Below are 18,489 nucleotides of genomic sequence, written 5' to 3' on the forward strand. Positions count from 1 at the left end.
GATAAGTGCAAGTCATATGTTTGTGACTAATGTTCCTACTCTCCATGCTGTATTGCAGAATTTCATGCATAAATTTATAAGTCAGCTGATAGATTTTTAAAAAATGTCATCACAATAGCTTTATCTTAGCCCAAACAAAGTGACACAAGGTGTTCCTCTCGCTTTTGGAAATACTGGAACAAATGTCTGTATGTGTTTTAATTATAGTGGAATGTGAAATGTCATGATCTTGTTCAGAATTCTGTACTGCGTGTCTTTGTATTGTGTCTCTTTATTTTATTTTTATTTTACTGATATGGACCTATGTGTCTGAAATAAAAGTTGATTTAGTGAGTGACTGATAAGAACACCTCTGATTATAATGCACCCCAGTACAATACCACAACTAAGCTAACTATGACCACAATAATAAAACTGAACATTATATAAAATAATATACGTTGTATTGGATTGCATTGGACTACAGGTGTTCCTAATAAATTGGCCACTGAGTATTTGCATAGATTAATGTTGGGCCAACCTAAATGCCAAGTTCCTTCAAAATCTATTTCCAAATGTTCTCAGAATAATTGATGCTGCTTTGAAGGCAAACGGTGGTCCCACCAAATATTGATTTGATATAGATTTTTCTTCTGTTCCCTCACTGTTTACGGTCTTCAGCAACCTCATCTTGTAGTCTGGCTGTTTCTCACCCTCTTGTATTCCTTCTGTACAGCTGTTTCTGTTTCAGTTAATGATTGTGTTTCAACCTACATATTGACTTTATGATCATTAGCACCTGTTTGGTATAATTGTTTATTTCATACATCAGATATTCCTACAAAATCCCTGACTTTGTGCAAGTGTACCTAAAAGAACTAAAGCTGTTTTGAAGGTAAAGGACGGTCACACCAAAAATTGATTTGATTTAGATTTTTCTTCTGTCCACTTACTTTGTATTTTGTTAATTGATCAATATATTACCATGTCTATTTTTGACAGCATTTTTCTATAAACATACCATACATTAATATATGTCCCTTTACAACTTTAAACAACTGGGACAGCTTTGATGTTAAGTTCATGTTGGCAAAGCAATCATACATCTCCGGTAATATCTCCACTCAGCCTCATTCACTCTCTGCTGTTTTCACTGTAAGAAGCCTGCAGGGATATTACTCAGGAAATGTATTCAATGGAAAAATTTACCTAAAGGAAATATTTCTAACATTAATTAGGAAAAGTGGATAATTTACGTGAAAGTAATTTTAATGATGAAATAATTGGAAAATGATTATACATATGTGATTAGTTAAATGTTATACAGTATTTGTGCTTGTGTTGTTGTCTCCAAGTAAATACCCAATACAAATTTAAGTATAAATATAATTAATGATTTAATAAATATAATTAATGATTTATTTAAACAATTTCAATAACAGATTAATTGTTTATGTAATTTATCAAGCTAAAATCCCAAACATTGACTGGTTCCAGCTTATCAAGTGTGAAAATTTGCTGCTTTTTAATGGACTATACTTCAGATCAAAGAAAATTAGTAATTTGAAGACATCACTTTGGGTTTTGGGAACTTTCTGACATTTCTACACTAAACATAAATCTAAAAACAACTGCTTTTCACAGTAAGGTTGTTTGACAACCGGATCAAATGAACAGAATAACTGTGAGTGAATAACAGTTCAATAAAGAGCCTGTGCCACAAGCAACAGCAAAAACACATTACAAAACAAATTCATAGTCAAGAAACTTTACTAGACAGAAGCAGAGACACACAACAACTGCTAAAGCCACAAAACAAGTCAGGAGTATTTCAGATGTCAAGCTGAAGTGGTGAGATATGAGAAATCACATGCTGCATGTCTCAAACCCTGTCAACATCATTACTTTAAATGTTCTTCTCTGAGGGACCCTCATGTGGTCGACACGGCCCCTTACAGAGATTCATTAGACCCTCACTTTGCTGGCATACAAATAATCCTGTCCACATCTTGCAGATAAATGCATATTGATGAGTTGGTATACTATCTCATCAATATGTGAAGATTTACAAATTATAGGAGGACATCACATTACCGTTTACCTGCTTGTTAAAGCTCAATTCATCACCTCAACACACACACACACACGTTTTCAGAATGTCAAATTGCCTCTTGACACACTGCATCGATTGCCCTGCTGAAACATGTAATTCAGCAGAGTCACAGGATAACTGCCTGTTTATTTTACTTTGTTGTACACTGGATGTCACAGAAAAACAAGTAAAGGCCTTCTTTTGAACCAGGCCATTGAATTTATTATATTTTATTGTTTGGGGGTGAATGAAAGGCTGACAGCCTGGCAAACACTGAATCAATGACATGAGACAAAATATAATCAAGAGGCATAACACTGGATTTTAGATTTTACATATTATTCTCACGGTGAAAACCTCTCATTTATGAAACATAAGATGGGATGATATGATATGAAACTATAGGAGGTCCAACAGACAATACTAAGTAAAATATTTCAAATGTGAATTTGATATACAGTCACATTTCTGAGGAAGTTCACATTTTCTGATTCTTTAAGGGAAACCTCACAAATTTGCAACATCAAGGTCTGTTTAAAGGTGTTGGTGGAGTACTACACTTTAGTGCTTATGTGGGAAAAAAAGTTGTATAAAGCTTTTTGTGCCACAAGAAGGCTGAGAAATTAAAATAAAATGATCTGAAGAAGTGCACTCACCAGGCCTCTGTAGCCCACTCCTCACCTCTGCTCGAGGCTAGCGGCTTGAGGCTACATTATCCGCTACTAGCATAACACATTCAAATGTCAGACTAAAATGTTACACGCAGGTTTTGACAAGGAAGAAGAATGAATGGAATAAAAACGATAACATCTCTGGTTCTGCCGCATCAATTTTTATACTCAAAAAAACAAATAAACAAAAAAACTAGAGTCCGCTGATGTTATAGAAGTGCAATGTTAAATCAGTGGAATACTCTTTTATGGGAAATCCCCAAAAATATTAAGATAGAGAAATGAAAGGTTCATTCAACACATGAAACCACAAAGTCAAAGTATTTTCTCACTGAGTGTCGATACAACTCAGACCTGTACACCCATGACATCGTGCTTAGGCCATAAGAATAACACCTAAGATTTAAAGATATTTTTAATGTAAAGGTATAATAAAAGGTAAATATGAAGCCACCTAAGCAGCCGGTTAGCTTAGCTTAGCATAAAGAGCAGAAAAGAGTGAACATCTATCCTGGTTTTGTCCATTGAAAAAACAAACAAACAATCACAAACTTGAAAAGCTAATGCTAATGAAGGGGTTTGCTTGATCTTTCCAAAAACCAAAGAGAAAAAACTGGAAGGGAAAATGTTGTGGAGCCCCTGTCCAGGAAATAGCCAGGTGCAAAACCAATGTAAACAAATAAGATATAAGGTGTTGATTAGGGAGCTCCAGAGGTGCTGGTAGGCGGATTGTGTTACCTGCAGAAAAAGCCAGGCTAGCTGTTTCACCCCAGTTTCACGTCTTTACGCTAAGCTAAGCTAATTACCTGCTGGTGGGAGCTTAAAGGACCAGCGTGTAGCATTTAGGGGCAGCTAGTGGTGAGGCTATAGATTCCAACCTACTGATAACCCTCCTGTTCCAAGCATGTAAGAGAACCTACACTGGCCGCTAAACCTACGAAAAATACCAAAGGCCCTCTCTAGAGCCAGACTCCGGTTTGTCCATTCTGGGCTACTGCAGAAACATGGTGGTACAACATGGTCTTCTCTATGGAAGAGGACCTGCTCCCTCTGTAGATACAAAAGGCCTTTTTCTAAGGGAACAAAAACACAACAATTATTTTCAGGTGATTATACACTAATGTAAACATACTTCTGAATATTATCTTAAGTTTCTGCCAATATTCCTCTAAATCTTACACACTGGTCCTTTAATATTTATCCTGCAGACCTGAGAGTATTTCCCAAAATGTCAAACTATTCCTTAAAGAAAACATCCAAAAAGATTTCATTAGACAGAATAATACAGGTTCACATCTGAGATGATTTCTTATTGCGATCAAATACTTTGCTTACTGATGAAAAGATTATATCCTAAAAACTTTGTGTAACATGAAAAGAAATGATAAATTATATTATTGATAAGAGTCACCAGTTATATTACACAACATGTTATAACTGCGTCTTATTTACAGTTAAATTTATACAAACGTGAGGCAGCCCCTTTTGCAACAAAATTGCAAGTAAAATCCTCAAAACTGTGAGACTTCAACCCAAAGAGAACCCTACAAATATCTAATCATCCCATCGCCATTTATAATCTTTGATTCATGTCTTCGGTTCACTGATTCATCAAACCTATCAAAAGACACCGAGCTGGGGCGTAGGCACAACATTTTAACATACCACACAACATGAAAACACTGAATGAAGAAGGGTGAACGCTCCTCTCGCTCTCTGTGTTAAAAAAAACAAAAACATTCTGCTATTAGGCACCAGGACATTTCTAATTTTCACTTGTGCAACCAGAGACAACGTTTGTTTCTTGAAGCGCATTTTCTGACAATGAGCCTTTGTTGAAAGCAAAACAGACACTGATTATATCAAGCATATTACACATTATCGTTCTTGTCACTTCAGTTTTTTGTTTATTACATAAAAAACTGGCCTGATAATAGATAGCACGTCTCCACACATGAATATGTTAAATTACTTTCCAATCTTCTTGCATAAAAAAATACATCCAATCTAATTCCAAGATTCAAAATATCCCCAATATTGACAGATCTACACATACATGAGTGCACGTTCATTCAAACGGTTTCCTCCACTGAAGTGTGGCAGCTCAAATTACATCAGAAAAAATATCTGAGAAACCCACAAAGGATCTGAATGCTAAGTGAATTTATTTTAACTGGATGGTTTCACAGCAGATAAAGTGGCTAACTCAGCCTGCTCGCCCACAATATCTATCTCACCTGCACACTCTCCATCATACAGAGGAAAGGAGTTGAAGGGAAATTATGCATTAAGCATAGCTTTTGTGTTTGTGTGTGTCAGCAGACACCAAGCAATCAGCTGGACAGGGGTGCAGATCAGGGAGCTACATGCGAATTGTTACCACTTGTCATGGAATCAATCTGTTCAACACGTTATTCTCAATTTCTAATCACAGTGCACCGAGTCGTCTCACTGCTGCCTCCACATTTCAAGAACCTTTAAGAACAATTACTTTGCTCTCAGAGTGCCATTTAAAGGCCGAATGACCTTTCTGCTAATATGATGGATTTGCTGCCAGGGGTGACAGGCGCTGTGTGATGCACTGATTACTAAAAGTAATCACAGCCAGAGAGTGCCTTAAGATCCAGGTGTGAGAGGTTTGCAGGGTTTTTTTTTTTTTTTTTAGCAAGGGGAAATGATGGTCCTACATCACAGGCAGAAGAGACGAGAGCCCTCTCTGCCCTCCTCCCCATCGCCCTGGGGGATACGGGGGAGCAAAGCTGAACGAGTCAGACCCCAGAAACGAGGTGGAGACAAGTCCTTCTTGGTGGCTGTGAACTTCCAACCCATGTGAGACCCGCAGTTCCGGCACTGAGCAATTGTCCAGGCGTACCTGACAGAAAAGGAAGAGGTTAAAGTTAAACTACTGGACAGAAGATATATCCAAAAAAGTCCTCTGTCAGTGTGTGTACTCTGGAGGTTTCCCTTGTTACACTTTTTTAAGGTGCATACTGAACCAGATTGGTTTCCAATAGGGCAGGGCTATATGGCCAAAAACATTATCACAATAAAAACAAAATCATATCAGTCGATATCGGTAATTACGATAAATGTCAAATCATTATTTCTTTCAACTTTAAAGGCTGATTTTTGCTCCTGGGTGAAAGTTGAAGGAACCAGACAGTTTATTGTGGTTTTAAACTATTCGTTATGGTCAGAACATGACAAACCCTTAACAAACAGTGGATCATTTCACAAATTTGAGTTTTTCAACAAATGTGCATGAATAAATTTAAGTAAAATCTTTTTTTCAGTCCTTCATCCTCAACAAAATAAATATTTTAATAGCAAAGTGCTAATTCGTTCATGATTCAAATTAATTATATCATTTGTTATATTTATATTGAGGAAAATTATATCACTATAATTATAATCATTTTATTGCCCAGCTCTAGCTTCCAAACTAGTTGTGATGTCACAAAGTCATATTTAACGTGCCCCTCAGCAGACGAATGCGAAAACAGCCTTCTTATGTGGTCAAACTCTGTACATACATCAATCTGCACAGTGAAGGTCAAATATTAAAGTAGGGCAGCAGTACGCAAAACACATTTTTGAGTGGAGGGGGAATTTAAAATGAAAGCTTTCTGTCTTTAAAGGGCTAAAACACAAGGTCAGATCGAGGTCGGCTCACTTTTCACCCCAAACAAACAGCTCCTGAAATTATTTGTGACCAGGCCGAGACCACTTTCTCTAAAGGGTCTCGGTGGGGTGGTTTTGGTCAGCAACAGATAAGCAATGCACTAAGGGAAAATAAAGTCGATCCAGCCGGAGGTTTTAAAATGCCCTTCAGCTGCTGTCCTCCATGAAGGAGCAGCCTCACATGCCTGGAGTATTTAATACTAAAAACATAGATTTTCAGTGAAATATCCCTTCAAAGCAAGTATTTTCAACATGTAACACATAACTCCCAGCTCATACTTGCACTTACAGTGTGTCATTCAGAACATTTACAGCATATTCAGAGAGCTTCCACTAGTGAGAGAATAGTAAACTTCACTTTTGAACAAAATTAAGTGCCATGTTATTAGACGAGCAGTCTGACTTAACACAGAGGGTCTCGAAGAGGTAAAACCTCCCTGCTGCTCTCTACCGAACCCTGGTGTCACACAAAGATCCCAGACCTCTGGAGAGCCCCATTGATATAAAACAAAGAAAGACTATTGATTATGACGCCACACAGTATGGGCAAATGCTTCTAATTCCAAGCAATGGATTATAGCTAGACCAAATATGGTATTAAAGCATGTTTAAGACCTCTGGTGCAATGATTCAGAGGTACGTCTCACATTTATTTAAAAAGATACATTGATGAAGTCACAGTGGACTAAGTCACTCTGTGTGTGTTGTATTATCCAGTAGTGCCATGGAGGAGTGTGAGCTAAATGCCATGCTAGGTACCCTGGAAACCAGCTGTGCAGTGTGGATGGCCTGCCAACCAGATTGAGGTTGTTGGCTTTGTAGACAGTCAGGGTTTCATGGACGTAACCATGTGGGTTGACGTATGCAGCCATGGGACCATACAGAGACAGGCTGCAGGGAAAGAAGAGGCAGGTGGAATATGTCATTAGCAGTAATTTTGATTTCAATAAACTGTTCAGCCAAAAACAAAACATCCGAATGTTCTTTGGAAAGAAGATTAAAACAGCCAGAGACTGACTAGAGCTTCCATAAAAGGTATAAATCCTGCCAAACTGCCTTAAACATGCCTAAATCGTACATTTAAATTCTACAGCCTCTCTGAATTTAGCTGTGAGTTCATGAACTATGGGATTATTGTCCTATCTTTATTCAAGAGTGTGGTCTTTCAATTTGACAGCATGACTCATTGACTTCACGTTCAGATGTCGTAATGCTTTCCCTCAAAACCATGCCCTTGCACTCAAAGGCTTGCGCTTTGATTTGCTCTGCTTCTGCTCAAACTGCGTGCTTGCACTCAGATATATAGAGGCCTGTGCTCCGGCTTCAGCCCTTCTTCTCCCACTGCTTCTGTGCACTCGTGAAACATTTGCTCTCAGATTTCTGCTCTGCTTTCAGATCTTTTTGTGCAACAATCCTGTCAAAATCCCCCAACCAATAGAATGCCAGGTGTAGCATTGAAATGATCCCTGCCTCGTAGTGGGCGGGTTTGCTTTACAGCTTAGAGGGTCCTATATGGGTGGGCTGCTAGACTCCTGCTTCTGTGTCATGAATGTCTCACAGAAGGGAGGCCAGCGTGGGTATTATAGTAAAAGACAAAGAATGGATGCTGGTATATATAATAACTGTCCATTTATTCCAAAAGTCTATAAGAAAGAAATGGAAGTACATATAAAAAAGTCTTGGTGGGCAAGAGCAGATGAACCCAGTTAAAGAGTAACCACCTGTACAGGACGCTCTAAGCAGTAAAGAAATGTGGAAGCTACGTATGTAGTTTTGTTAGTCAGAGGAAGTGTACTTTAAAGGATTAGCAACTTCTGAATGTCTAACTTCAAAAATCAGATTAAACACATAATCACACACTCAGATTATCTGGATGTGCTCAGACAGATCTGTTAATGCACTTTTCATATAAACGTACAGTGAGGGTCTGGAGAGTTTCATTGGTGTTAGGGGATTTGTGTGTCAGTCTTTGGCACACAGATTAAACATCACACATCATAGACAGTTAGAGAATTACATTACATAACAGTGTGTGAGTGTTTGTGCAGGTTCATTATATAACCGCAGACTGAACACAACTTGAGCACAGACGGTCAGTATCGACTTCGACGTGTTAATAATTACAGCAATTACAGTGACAAAAGGTAAAACGCACAAAAGGTACCATCATCAGTTTAAATGAGGTTATTTTTACATTATCCCCAGCTACTACAGGGATGACTCAATAGTAAAATGCAGCCTGACATGTAATGTTTCTGTCTGTCAGTAAAATAAAAAGACATGCAGCCTATTAATAGCATTCACAGTGATATTTTTGATATCTGAACTGAATAAAATGACTCCCAGTGATGTAAAAAGGGTTATTAGTGCTGCTGGTTGGACTGTGTGCCGCTTTCAGACATTTTCAGCTTCTTGTTTTGGCTTCCTGCCAGACAGGTGAAGAAAGTGTAATATTCACATGATGAATTATCTCCCTTCAAACAAGACTCTTAACATGTGTTTTAACACACTGTGCTGAAAAGCATTTGTAATAACCCAACGGCAACATGCAAAAGCGCTGATGTGTCCTCACCTGAAGATCTCATTTTTGGTGGTGATTTCTGTGTCCTGGCACTGCTTACAGCAGAGTGACGTGCACTGAGGAGGACAGACAATAAAGTGTTAAAAAGATGATTACATTCTCATTACACTTTACACTCTCAATGCAACATATTCTCCTTGCAGAGGCCCATTGAAGGTGCTGTTAAAACCCACCCCATCCTTTATGCTTCCACAAGAGCCCACAGCTGGAGGACACGAGTTCAGGTCTTCAGTATGAACAGTAAGACACTTTAAGGAGGATTATTATCCTCAATCAGGCGGGAGAATAAAAGCAGATAATAGGCAGGCACACTGTAGAAGCACTTCACACATCCAGTGACAGCTTCGCTTTGTGGTGTTGTAAAAGTAGTACTACACGCTAAGAGCTTTGTGTGTGTGTGTGTGTTTTCAACTAAATGTCTGTGATAAGGTGTGCGACCCAGGAATAGCTCTAATTTATGTCATTATAACATTCAAATGCAAATGTTACGGAATTTCGTTGATTAATGAAAGCTATTGATAACTGCCAAAATGTTGTCATTAAGGGAAATCCATCATAGCGCACCAAAAAGAACCAATAAGAATAATTTTTCACCCACATTCAAATCACATGAGACCAAAATATCTACTATGTGTGTGATCCCAATTCACTGTTTAGATCGTTAATGCATTTAGATGAAACCCCAAATAAATGATATGGTTGAATATTTTAACATACTAGCTAAGTTAAAGGTTCAGTGTGTAATATTTAGGAGGATCTATTGACAGAAATGTAATACAACATCCTTAACTATGTTTTCAGTGGTGTACATAATGAACCGTTATGATTTTATTACCTTAAAGAGCCATTTCTATCTACATACACCGCGGGTCCTCTAACATGGACGTCACTATGTTGCGCCGCCATGTTTCTACACTAGCCCAAATGGACAAACTACTCTACAGAGCGCGTTTCGTCACTACGTTTACTTAAGAAGAAGAAGAAGTAATGTTAGTAGCAGAAGTAGAAGTCAACTGGTTTGTTAGAAGTATGAAAAGAAATGAAATTTGAACAAATGGCTCACACGTTTTATTTAGCACAAGAGCCGACTGTAGCTTCTCCTGCTCGCTTGGAAAGGGAGGGGTGCATTCATGTGGTGACGGAATAATCAAAATATTTTTTCCCTCCTTACATCTTTATAGCAAAAAGAGAAATAAAGTGTATGGGACATAATGTATACAGACCTTTGATTTGTGCAAAATCACATATTGCATATACATATTTTGCAAACATGTAATTTGTAATATGGTTATAACGGTTAGTTTGCTGTCCAAGTAGAGTGAACTAGATGTCTGCGTGTTGTTTATACACTCTCATAATGCTAATCCAACACATCTTTGTAGTAGTGTCGATGTTGATTCCACATTCCGACTTAAGAGCACTAGAACACACCTGAAGTCGGAAGAACGACTTCACAATTCGGGATGTGGGATCATCCGAGGAGCACGTGAATGCACCGTGAGCTGCTGATTGCAATTCGCAACCCTCAACAATAGATGCCACTAAAACTTACACACTGAACCTTTAAATGAACAGTTATGGTCTCTACTTGTTTGACCATTACATATACATTACTAGGAATTTCCTAGAACTGCATCAATATAGCACCACAATTAAAAACATTAAGAACAAGAAGGCAATCAAGACTAACTTTGTGTTTGTGACAGTTGATATATTATTTTGAATCCACGTTACCTATTTTATTTATTTTGCTATGTCCTTCCTTTGTTATTATTTATGTATTTTCACTTCTTATACAGCTACCCCTGATTGTTGTTGTGTCTATAATTTGAATAAATATCTGAAGAAAAAAAACTAGGAATTTCCTGTCAGTATTGCCATGAGTGTAAATATTTGCAGAAAGCATCATTAGTCCCGAAAATATAGTCACATTATTAACAGAGGTATTTTACACAGCTCTATTTTGTCATTTCAGGTGGCTTGACATACGTTGACCATACTTGCAAATTTCAAGGTCCATGTATTAGTTTAGTTGTCATGCATGAGGTATTTTACCATCTTAAGCACAAAAGAGAGGAAGTCAACACACACAATATTGAATGCTGCAACATTTCTTTTGTCACGGTATTCATCGGGCATCCCGGCCCTGCCTTGTTGTCCAGTTGCATTTGTAGTTTAGTTGCTATGATGATGATGACTGGGAGTAGATGGTGCTAAAACAAAAATGGCATCTGTGGCAGAATACCCTACCCAATAAAGGAAGATATGTATAATTCCATCACCTATGGATATGGTGGTAGGACAATCTGTGTACGGTTCGTTCTTTGATTATTTCGTTTCAGAACTGAATCGGTTTGGTTTTAAAACAGAAAAAACAAAAAACAACTTGTTTTTCCATTTGGTTTTGAAACGAAATAACCAAAGAACGAACCTTACACTGATTTAGGACAAATGCGAGTCATGAATTGAAGCAGTGAGGTTTGCAGGGCGCTTTGCTCTCTTTATATTAAAATATGAAGCTGGGCAAGATAAAGTGAGGACTGCCGGTATTCACCGTATATACCTCTTACAGATTAAATGTGACAAACAGCTAATCTATACTGCATGTTTACTACAGATCTATTAAAATGCACTGTTACCAGTGATTAATTCAAGCTATCCTTGCTTAAGCTCAACTATCTCAAACACTTTTGATTGTGAAAGCCAACTCTGGACTGAAATACTGCAACAACAACACATCTGTCATCCCCCGACACACATGGTTAAATAACCAAAGAACATCAGATGGATAAACAGACACAGTGTGCACAGTACAACACAAGTACGAATCACACCATGAGGGAAATGATGGCTGTGACTGCAGGGGCAGAGTAGAAAGGTTGTTTGGCAGGGATGAAGAGTTAGTGGTGTCTTTTCCTTACCCGGTCCATGATGTCCAGCTCACAGCGAAGTCTCTGGATGGCACTGCCGATCTTCAGCAGCTGGAGCCGCAAAGCGTCGTCTATGGGCAGACAGGCCGCCACTCTGTAGGAGAAGTCTGACAGAAACCAGGCAGGAGGGAAAGAGCAGGATGAAAGGAAGGAAGGCGCAAAGAACACAAACAGAAGGATGTACGTGTGCATGTGTGTGCGCGCCTGCGGTCCATCAGTAATACACTGAACAGAGGCTGACCTATGGCATTCGTAGGGAGAGAGTCATCCTTCAGATTCTCGTCCCATTCATGGAGCTGTTTCTTCACTCTGTTCATGAGCGACTCCTGTGAGGGGAAGCACAGGAAGCAGATTGGTTGGTTTACATTCGCTCCTATGTGATGTTTATGTATGGAGTAAATTTCAAATAATACACACGGGCCGCAGTACTCACAGAGTCGTAGAGTGCGTAGACCCAGGGTGGCCACGGCGTCATGCTGGCACACTGAAACTTCCTCTGTGAAGAACAACAGATGCACCATTAACAAATTCATCTGCATATAATGATTTGAGTATAATATTACTTTATTGTTCTCTTACCGTCTCATATTGCTATTACTGACTTACACAACATGTATTTGGACATCCAAACAGTATAAACATGTATGAAAATGCACAACGTTGCATTTTGGAAGCACACTGTCCAAAACATTATTGTGTGTTGTAGCATTAGGATTTCCCTTAATTGCAACTAAGGGACAGTCCAAACGATGAAAAGCAGTTATTTGTCCGGTACACATACTTTTGGCCATGTTGTGTAAAATAGACTTAATGACGTGGCATTAAGGCTGCAACTAATGACTATTTTCAATATTGATTAATCTGGTGATTATTTTCCAGATTTATCGATCATTTATTTGGTCTTTAATTGATGAAGCATGCCCATCAACATTTCTCACAGCCCTGTCGGGTGATGTAAACAAGGCTAGTTTTGACCGAACAACAGCCCAAAACCTAAAGATATTTAGTTCACTACAACACAGGATTAAGAAAAGCAGCAAATCGTCTGAATTGAGAAGCTCAAAGAAGGGAATGTTTGGCATTTTTTTCCTTGTAAATTCCCTTGAATGAATAATCAATTATTTAGTTTGCAAGTATGTCTGCGGTGTGTCCAAAACAAGGAGGAGTCAAATTGCATTCCCTCAACACTACAAATTTTATTGCCTGTCTTAAGAGCCGTCATCACGATCATGCCCAGTGAATGTGGACATTTAGGAAAGCATTATATTTTATGTTTGCATCTGCCAGCGGACAATGATATTGTCTAAGGTATTTGTATTTCTGGTAGGTTATGTCCTTATTTCATCATTTTAATTCTACTTCATTCTCCACCTTATTTTAGTGTTTACTCACTACTTGAATCTGCTCGCTTTCTCTTCACTTCTCGTTTCCCCTACACTCTGGTCTCTCACTGCAAACACACCGGCTTGCCCCGCCTCTTTCTGTCTCTCTCTCCCTGTATGGGTCCCTGCTCTGCTCACTTCCTCCATCAGCAGTATGTTTTATAAAGTCGGCGCGTTTAATTAACTCACTCGTGATTCCATCTTCACAGAAGCAGGTGCGCCGCATGTGGATCGATACCAATGTGGTATTGAATGGCATCTGCACTGGTGTGTTCACGGTCGCTCCATGCTTGTAAAATTTCCACCCTTTCTGTATCTTGTAATGTAAAACCAACTAACATCTCTCTGTGTTTCTCTGCACAATGCTAAAATGGGTCACTGTATTTAAAGCTAGGGCAAGCTGTAGGCATTTATTTTGTAAATATTACACTGTAAACCTATTTTATTGTCTTCCAACTGCGCGTGTCACGTGACTATTTTGGTCCAGTCATGATTGAGTGATCAGGCCTGCAAATTAGACTAGTTTAATTAACACAAGATGGATAATAATAACAATAAATATAATAATAATAATAACAACAATGCCAGGTTTGAAAGGGGAATAAAAGAGTGAGAATCGAACTTGTTGAAAATATTGGTATCACTAATTGGCCAAAATGAGTTGGAAAATATCAGCATGTCGGATATCGGCAAAAATTCAGTCCCTAATAATAATGCTAAAAAATCTGATTTTCCAGCTTTAATGTGAAGATGTGCTTATTTTCCTACTCTTACATTACAGTAAATTGAATATCTTTGAGTTTTAGACTGCTGGTCGGACTTTTTTCACAATTTTATAGACCAAACAAAACAATAAAATTTTTCTGATTCTAAAGTATGTAATAGCAAAAGACATATGTATATAACGTGTTTGCGTGTCTGACCTGTTGGTAGTTATTCCACCAGCACTGGGCTTGTTTGCAGGTCAGAGTCGGGGGTTTGGAGGAGGGGTGCATGTGGAGCCTGGAGAGGGGTGTGAGCTGCACGGCAGAGAGGGGATCTGGAAGGATTCGTTCTGGAAGGATCTGTACTTTGGCTTGTCTGATCCTGAGGAGAGAAAGAAAGTGAGACGATGACATGCGTCGTGGACAAAAATAAAACAGGCAAGGATTCGAAAGAGAGCAACAGAAGATGAGCAGATGAATAACAGATTAAACAAATGGTGTTCTGGCTGAATGTTACCAGGTTTATGACAGAATGTTTGTAAATCTGAGACGATCATAAAAAAGGTGTTGTCTGCACATTTTGTCCGTCAGCAGTAAGAAATATTCCACCTCTCCTCACCCAAGATGAACTCAGTGAACTGTGGAGCTCAGACGTACAAACATTAACAAGGCCATAAAGAACATTCATGTAACATCAGAACACATACCTTCTGTCAACACACTTCAATCAATTAAAATATGCAATACTTTACTAAACTTATATCTACTAAAAGGCAAATGTTGCCATAAAATGATGACTCAATTTCCAAATGTTTAGTGATCTTCAAACATTTATTTTGTATGTTCTGTAATAAATTCATAAATATTTGTATTCATACAGCCATTAAAAAATGAAAGAAATTTGTGAAATAAGTAAGATGTTTAAAAGGGGTAACATTAACAAAAAATGTGTCTTAAAATATGCTATTTTAAATAATGTTAGTTTGTGTAAGGTTTTTATTTTAACTAACATAACAGGGCGTAATGGGTCACAGATCACATAACCAGGGTTACGTTAAGGGTATAACCATAGCATTATGGAAAGAAACAATGTGGATGCAGAGCAGAGCATGCAGAGGACTGACATACAGCCCCAAAATAACCAACAGACGCACATGGTAATTGCCTTTCATATTTACTTTTGTGTACGATATTTGTACTTCATGGGACAAGTGTAGCTGCAGCACACATCACCTCAGTTGGCAGCAGATCCCATTTAAGTGAGCAATAACTTCAATGTATGCTTGCTGGAGTCACAGCAAGAGGTCAACAAGATTACGGCAACCAATTTATGTGAATTATACGACAGCAACTAGACAAAGATGGAAATAAGTCTTTATGAAGACTCAGTTTTATGGACAGCAAACCTCAATGATTTCCTGAACAGTGGGGGATGTAAGTAGACATGATCTATAGTCTGACTACAAGAGTGAAACAGGCAGCTTTTCTCCATAATGCTTCCATTGTTTCCCGCACCTCTCAACAAGAGGAGGCACAGAGAATATGCTATGCATTTTCTTGTGATGATTAGAAACAAAGTAAATCCTCTTGAGAGTATTAGAGTAGCAGAAAAACTACATCACAGCCATAAATCTCGTAAAAAATGTGTATGTTTGACAGTAGTGACAGCTGCATACCATGAAGGGGACTGTGAATAGAGTTAGACTGCCCTCTAGCTGTGAACTATGAGAGCCCGAAAAATGTCCTGAACATACTGTGTAATGGGGCTGCAAGTAATGGCTAGTCAAAAACTGATATCTGATGCGATGCTTCAAAGTTAGATTTCATTGCTTACATCAACTAAGAACACTTAAGGAATCTGAATATTTTCAATTTGTCATGCTTAAACTCAAGATCAATGTGAATACAAATGAATGTAGAGGCTGTTCAGTGTAGATGAGGCTGCTCCACTGATCTGCAGTCCTAGTGCAGAGTGCTGCGGGTTTTCTATCTTATCAGGTAGTTAATACCAGAAAATTAAATGCTTCTTATATTCCTGTTTGAGCCCGTCCCTGACTAGATGATTGCAATGAAAACCTGCAGGTCTCCGATTCCTCACTTACTCGTGAGGACCACGGCACAGCATTTATGTCTTCATTCATAGAGTGCGGCTTTCATTCAAATGTGCACAGTGCATTTAGCCCTAACCTTTAGTTTAATGGTTTATGGGGCAATTCAACTTACCCGTCTGCTTGAGTTCTTATCTCATGGACTTTGAATCTCTGCCTTCCCACAGCTTTCACTTTGACAGTTTCAATGCCATATTCCTGCTCCTCTCGGTATGCATAGATTTCAGCTGTCGTCCCAAACTCCGCCTCCGGCTCACCTGCATCACTGGCGAGACAGATATCAATTAAAACCATTCAAATTAAAACTCCAAAAATTATTTGAACGGGCAAAAGAATGGGCGCTTGAAGCAGCAAAGTCAGAGACATCCTGCCTTTTAGTCTCTCATTTGGGTCAAGCTCTAAGATCACTGGATCCTATGTTTCCCATAATGCAACTTGATTTAATATTTTTATTAGAAACTCCATCCAAGCCTGGTTAATTCCCAGATCTTTGAAACTCCACGCCTCCAGTTTATAACACAGACTTTCTGTTACAGATTTGAAGTCCCCAAGCTCTAGCCAAGATAACCCTCATCATGATATCCTCAGGATTATTTTCTCAGAGATTAGAAAGATTTTCAAATGTCACAGAAAACATTACACAACCGTTTTAATAGATAGATCAGGGGTTTTCAAAGAGACTGTGGGCCTCCCCTCAGACAAATCTTAGGAAAAGGTGCCCCCCCCTCCAGTTTAGTTTCGCTCAATTCCAGAGTGTTAATTATGTTATTTGATCTCATAGACACCCAATAATCGAGGCAAAATGGCCTAATTTTCAATTGCTGTTTGATGTAACTTCAGACTACACAATGTACCTACATACCTGTGTGCGAGCACAGCAAAGGTGCGGTCTCTCTGGATGATGCTCCTCATCATGCTGACCTCCTGAGGCCTGAAGAGCTGCAGAGGCAGCGTCTGACCGGGCACCAGCATCACAGATGTGTGTGGCAGCACAGGGATGGTCTGACAGCTGTCGTCATCGTGGACCGTACGGCCGTGAAACTCCTCCATGTCTGAACCCAGGTACTGCCACAACACAGGGGTCAGTGTCAACACAGTGAGAAAACTAACTACACCGCTCTCACAGTCACAAACACTGGAAAGGTAAAACTACATGTGTATGGAGGCAAACTTGTAGAGAGCTATAATGACATTCATGCCAATAAAGCAGAATTGAATTGAATTGAATTATTATCTGGAGAAGGAAAGCTTGGGCACTCACAGCATGTGATGTGGGGAGACTGGGGTCAAAGTTGATGCTGTTGGGCTTCTCTGCCTCCTCACTGTCTCGGTCTTCAGTCTCCATGTCATCTTCCTCCTCCTCTTCCTCATTGTCTGTCAAGGCACAGCAAGCATAAAGGCTCACAGTTACGTCTTTTAGTGCAACCTTATCGTCTCAATAAGTCACTCTGATGGTGGAAAATGAAAAAAAAGTGAAACAGAGGTTCATAAAATGTGCCAGTCAGGATGTGATCTCTGTCAGTGGCCTGTGGTGGAGAAATATTAGCTAGCTGTTAGCAGGACGGAGAGATGCACGCTGTTCCGGTGAAACACCGCGCAGACAGACAGGTGGGTTTAACTGTTACCTGGTAAGAGCTGTAACTGGTTCCCCATGTTGTCGTTAATGTTGTCTTCACCTCCACCTCTCTCGTCAGCCATATCCTTGTGTTTACAATACTAACTCTTCTTCTACGGCTTCTTCGGTGTGCAGCATCAAGGCGGACCCCGCGCGCCCCCTGGCGATGTATGTGGCGTACAACACAGAAGATAATCATTTAGATCAGGGGTATTCAATTAGATTTCAAAGAGGTCTAGTTAGAGACAATTTCCTGAAGCAAAGGTCCGGAACATCAAAACGACGAACTTGCGTTTTCACATCAAACTGGAAGGATAATAAATAATAACTATTCAAATAATAAATTCTAAATTTAAGTAAACTAAATTAAAGTGCCTAATTTTTAGAAAAAATGTAATAAAAAGTGTAGCTTGAAGTGATGAAGTGTAGTCTTAACCAATTTTATAATAAACACTCAACACATCATAACAAATGAACAGCTGTAATGCCTCCTCTTCTCTTTCATTTCCTCTTACAGAGCTACCACTTTCCTACTTTCTGTTGTTCAGTGAGAAACGTGAGCTCCAGCTAGCATATTGGAGATCTATGAGATATTCTGGTTTTGAACTGCCCGTGGGAGGAATGTACATGTAAAAATCTGTACATTCTTGATTAAAAGTCATGTGAAATCTCTTTTATCTTTCGTCTCCTCAATTCGGGTGTGTTTCCAAAACGTCTCTGGTGAATCTCGCGGACTCAACTCGCAA

At 39.0% G+C, this 18,489-nt stretch overlaps 1 protein-coding gene across 1 annotated transcript; it reads right to left on the bottom strand.

Annotated features, from left to right (window-relative positions):
• Window positions 1–1,731: 1,731 nt before the first annotated feature.
• Window positions 1,732–17,896, bottom strand: crbn (cereblon). Its single transcript, XM_046028803.1, has 11 exons — window positions 17,754–17,896; window positions 17,390–17,502; window positions 16,991–17,193; window positions 16,244–16,393; window positions 14,240–14,402; window positions 12,368–12,430; window positions 12,176–12,260; window positions 11,926–12,041; window positions 8,996–9,060; window positions 7,183–7,314; window positions 1,732–5,614 (listed from the first exon to the last, which is right to left on the bottom strand). The coding sequence occupies exons 1-11, from the start codon at window positions 17,824–17,826 to the stop codon at window positions 5,431–5,433; spliced, it is 1,347 nt and encodes a 448-aa protein (XP_045884759.1). The 5' UTR covers window positions 17,827–17,896; the 3' UTR covers window positions 1,732–5,430.
• Between the last annotated feature and the right edge of the window lie 593 nt (window positions 17,897–18,489).

The sequence above is a fragment of the Micropterus dolomieu genome, linkage group LG18 (genome assembly GCF_021292245.1).
Source record: "Micropterus dolomieu isolate WLL.071019.BEF.003 ecotype Adirondacks linkage group LG18, ASM2129224v1, whole genome shotgun sequence".
In the NCBI taxonomy this organism is placed as follows: domain Eukaryota; kingdom Metazoa; phylum Chordata; class Actinopteri; order Centrarchiformes; family Centrarchidae; genus Micropterus; species Micropterus dolomieu.